The sequence below is a fragment of the Pteronotus mesoamericanus genome, unplaced genomic scaffold (genome assembly GCF_021234165.1).
Source record: "Pteronotus mesoamericanus isolate MK-2021 breed Mesoamerican mustached bat unplaced genomic scaffold, CSHL_Meso_final scaffold_408, whole genome shotgun sequence".
NCBI classification, from domain to species: domain Eukaryota; kingdom Metazoa; phylum Chordata; class Mammalia; order Chiroptera; family Mormoopidae; genus Pteronotus; species Pteronotus mesoamericanus.
Window position 1 is genome coordinate 5,179,429 of NW_026555315.1, and position 4,283 is coordinate 5,183,711.

A 4,283-nucleotide genomic window follows, 5' to 3' on the forward strand; every position below is an offset into this window, starting at 1 on the left:
CACTGTCCCCCTGGGGGCAGAGAATCTGCCTCCGAACCAGAACCGCGAGTCCCCACGTGCCCTTCACAACAAAGACAGCCAGCTGGGAGGAGTCAGTCATTTATTGGCTCCTAATGACATTGTTCCCTTGGCACCAGGTTCCACATGTCGTCTCCTCCCCGACTCTCCAGCCCCTCCATGACAATCAAGTTTGCACCCGGAAATCCCGGGGGGCGGGTCTAAGAGGCTCAGGGAGGCAGGAATGGAAGATTCTATAATTTAAATATATACAGTGTGACAACATAGCTTATCAGGACCCACCAGACCCTGCACGGCCCAGCCACGTTGGTGCAGGATGCATGGAGGGCTGGGGATTGGGGTCGCGGGGGGAGGGGCAAAGGCACGGTCTCCGGAGTCCCTGGCAGGAGGGCTTCACATCACTTTCCCACCGGGTTACACGTTTTTATCTTCTTTAAATAATGAACAACCCACTTCTCTTTGCTAGGGGCACAGCTTCTACTGCCTTTCTTCATCTGGAATCTGTGGCAGAAAACAAAGAAGGCACCGAATTACCCGCTGGGCACCCCTCACAAGCCCCATCGCCCCTCCTTGCTTCTGGGCGCCCCTAAGCCGCAGTCTCGGTAGAATGTGAAGTCGCTGCGTCAGACTTGTGGCTTGCGCACCAACAGGAACACCCAAGCTCCGGCGGAGCTTATTAAATCGTGTTTCCTGAATCTTTTTCCTTGAGATTTCGATTGGTGTATCAGAGTGCAGCTGAAGGCTGAAGACATCCTGAGGATTGACTAGCAGAGAAATTCCCCTCCTGGAATATCTCCAAGGGTCCCCTGCTCCATCTTTCTGTGCACATCTGGGACGCTCAGTCGTTCTTCAGACATGTGTGCGGGTGTTTCTTTTCTGATCTGCCCACTTCCCAAACTTGGCTATTGTCCCAACTAGAGACCTGCGCTGCCTTTATTGTCTGGGTGACCTTAGACAAAACCTTCTACCTCCCTGAACCTCAGTTTTCAAGGTAATGAAAATGTGTGCCCCAAGGTGGTTAACCAAGACAATATACATGAAAGTGCCTGATAGCCCTGTGTGAGAAGTATAACTACTTCATGCGAGCTTCCTGACGGTTCCGTGACGCAGCTGCGGTATCTACTCCACCTCACAGGTAAGGAGTGCAAAGCGTACTTGGATAATGCGGTGCAGTCCAGTTAGAGGCCCAGGGCCACCCAAGACTCTAAATTGGCAAATCTGGAGCTGGAAACTAATCTAGCCTCCCTCACTCTTTTCACGCTGCAGCAATGCCGGGAGCTTGGAAGCAAGTCCATCCTCTGGGCACATCATATTTAAATATGATACTTGGCTCCTTGAGGCTCCTAGGAACAAAGCCACTGCAGGAACCCATGGGCATCCCTTCCGGTCCATGCCAGGAACGCGGAGCAGCCCTTAGCGTCCACACTCAGCTCTGCACCCAGGTTTTGATGCCCCCCCTTCCCCGTTTAGAAACCTTAATCTGGTGGGACAGCGCCATCTAGCGTCCACTATTCTAATTTCAGGTGAGCGGGTTTGCGCTCTGGAGGAGGAAGTCAGGGATGGAACAGGGAACAGGCACTCACATTATCCCATCAGTGTTGGCGCAGGAGGAACTGACGTTTTTGTAACAATCGATTCTCGCCAGGGGAATTTGTTTCTTCACAAACTGGAAGCAGCAATTGGAGGATGCCACAAGCACTGTAAGAGAAACACAGAAATGGTTTGCATCTATTTCTCAACCTGGATTTTTTCCCTCACTTAAAAAAAAAAAAAAAAAAAAAAAAAAAGACAATCACCCAGGACAGGCTCAAGCTTTGGAACCACATTCCAAAGAGGGCCCAGGTGCAGCACGGTGCCATCGGCCACCTAGTCCTGCCTCTAGGCAGATTTAACCACTGGGGTTCAGATCCTGGCTCCCCACAAACCAGCTGGTAGCCTTGGTCAAGGTGCCTCGCCTGGGCCCACAGTCTGCCATCTGTGAAATGAGACCTTCTGGACTGATTTCTACAGGCTCTCCCAGTTTTGACACCCCTCCACTAGCGTGCGGCTCTGCCCCAGTATTTGGGTCCGAGAGCCCTGGATCTCACACTGTGGGGGCCTGGTGAGTTTGGTGCATGCAGAACAGCTACGGTGGAGAACCTGGGGTGGGATTAGAAACTGCTCAAGGAGTTCAAACTGATGCAGCGACAAAGGAAGAGCTACCAGGGTCGGGCTGGCTCCCCAACTTGCTCTCCTGAATGCCCTGCACCCCAAGTCCTCAGCTTTGCCCTGGCCCCCAGCCCCTGCCCGGCCAGTTTGCACACCCCCTCCCGCACTCCACCCTCAAAAGACTTGCATTCCAATCCTGGCTCCTGCCTCCGGGTTTTACTGTTGGCAATGCCCCTTTCGTGTATTTAGAGTTAGGTTGGTACTCTCCTAACAGCCTTGGAAGGAGGCGTGAGCAGGCCCACGTTAGTGATGGAGAAACCAGAGTTTGAGAGGGAAAATGACTTGCTCATGGTTAGCCAACGGTGACAGCCCCGGGTCTTGACCTCTGCCCATTGTCTGCTACATTGTGGAGGCAAGACCCAGCGTCCCCTCCGGACCTCAGGCCTCCCTGCTAGGACTTCAGAGCCTCCTAGCCCCCATACAACAGTCTGCAGGGGCGATAAAGCTCAGCGGTCTGCGTTTGCCCAGCCCACGGGTCTCCTACCAGCCCCCTGCCCCGGCCCGTTCCGAGGCCTTCATTCCACCTCTTCAGGAGGAGCTCTTCCTGGAGCAGGGGAGACGGCGGCCGGGGTTTAGGGTGAGCCCTGCCCACAGCCCCTGAGCACCTGCCCTCCCCACAGGAAGCAAAGGCACTCCAGCCCCACTCACAGCTCTTGCTGGTCACATCTTGCAGCAACATCCCCGCCACCAGCAGGCACACCAGGGCCATGGCAGTGGGCTTCATCGCAGGCTTTCTGGCGCAGGCCTCCCTGGGGTGGTCTCGAGGAGTCTGGTGAAGCTGAGTGCTCTTCTCTGGTCCATCCTTCAGCGCCCTGGTCTTTTATTAGGAACCCAGTGGAACTTCCCAGGCCCCGGTGCAGAGGTGGGGAAGTCACCCGGAGGGTAGGTGGTTACTTACGTCCAGTGACCACATTGGACCGCTCTTAGGGGTGTGTCAGTGTGTGGAAACTTACCCACGTGCAGGTGCAGATAAGGATCTGAAGAAAAAGGAGTAGGAGCTGTCCCTCTGAGAAGTGGAGAAAGGTGAATGAGAGGAAGTGGCCTGCCTGTGGCTTCTCTGGTCCCCTATCTTTTCATTCAGGGATGCAGCCCCATCCCCAGAGCAGGGCGGAGCTGATGCGCTCTGGGCCAGGATGGAGACACATCCGTGCTGCAGTCCCAGGTCTGTGAATTAGCAGTCGCCTAAACTCGCCCACGTCACCTCTCCGCCGCAGCACGGAGAGTAACGTGTGCCTCGCAGGCGTGCGACGAGAATTAAATAAGATCTGCTATGTCAAGTGCCTGGCCTTTCAATGTCTCCTGCCACCTTCCGTCTTTCGATGGCTTTTGCTGTGCTAGGCCCTCGGTTATCCCCGGGGAAGGTTGATGGGCTGCACAGCCTGACCTATAACCGCTGTCCTTTGACTCACGGATGAGCAAGTAAAAGCCAACCAGTGCGAGGACAGCGGTAGGTGGGCCCCGTGGAGGGTGCAGAGGGGGTTCCCCAAAGCACTGGGGAGGCCTCCCAGGGGCGCGCTCCCCGAGCAGAGCCTCCCGCCGAGGGCTGGACGGAAAGGGGACAGAGGAAGGGCTTGTGTGTGAACAGCGGGGCTCGAAGGGGCACATTCATTCATTCAGAGATGCAGAGAGAGACCAGTGAGGGAAAGGCGGGAGGAGACGTGACCATACAGCTGCGGAGCGGCCAGGCCGTGAAGCCGTTGTGCGCGGTGCCGGCAGTAAAGTAGCACGTAGCAGGGGCTCAGGGAAAAGCAGCTGGGCCGAATCTGTGTGTTCAAACCCTGTGGTCAACGTGCCTTATTTGATCAGAGAGCGCTGGCGCAGCTGAGCTACTCTGGTCGCACGCTCTCTAGCTCACAAATCGGCAGCGCTTCCCATGCTCACGTGGATGACGCTCAAGCCGTGCTCCCCCTGCCATGCAGGCTCCTCGTGCTCTGTCTCCAGGGATGCCTGCACGTTTGAGCATTTGCAGTTTCCCGGACTTGCCACGTGCTTTCCTACGCCCAGGGTTTTGCTTCCGCTGTAACCGCCACCTTCAGGGCCCTCCTTGCTGTCTCCCT

General features: G+C 55.9%; 1 protein-coding gene across 1 annotated transcript; it reads right to left on the reverse strand.

Annotated features, from left to right (window-relative positions):
• Window positions 1-416: 416 nt before the first annotated feature.
• On the reverse strand, window positions 417-2,950 carry CCL1 (C-C motif chemokine ligand 1). The gene is made up of 3 exons (XM_054593095.1): window positions 2,875-2,950; window positions 1,602-1,716; window positions 417-519 (listed from the first exon to the last, which is right to left on the reverse strand). The coding sequence occupies exons 1-3, from the start codon at window positions 2,948-2,950 to the stop codon at window positions 417-419; spliced, it is 294 nt and encodes a 97-aa protein (XP_054449070.1).
• Between the last annotated feature and the right edge of the window lie 1,333 nt (window positions 2,951-4,283).

Bases quoted from the DNA above. Each gene is read 5' to 3' on its own strand.
- CCL1 (XM_054593095.1), bottom strand. From the start codon at position 2,950: ATGAAGCCCACTGCCATGGCCCTGGTGTGCCTGCTGGTGGCGGGGATG. The intron at 1,717-2,874 runs GTGAGTGGGGCT...TTTCTCTTACAG, and splicing joins AGATGTGACCAGCAAGAGCT to TGCTTGTGGCATCCTCCAAT. The intron at 520-1,601 runs GTGAGTGCCTGT...TTTCTGCCACAG, and splicing joins GCCAACACTGATGGGATAAT to ATTCCAGATGAAGAAAGGCA.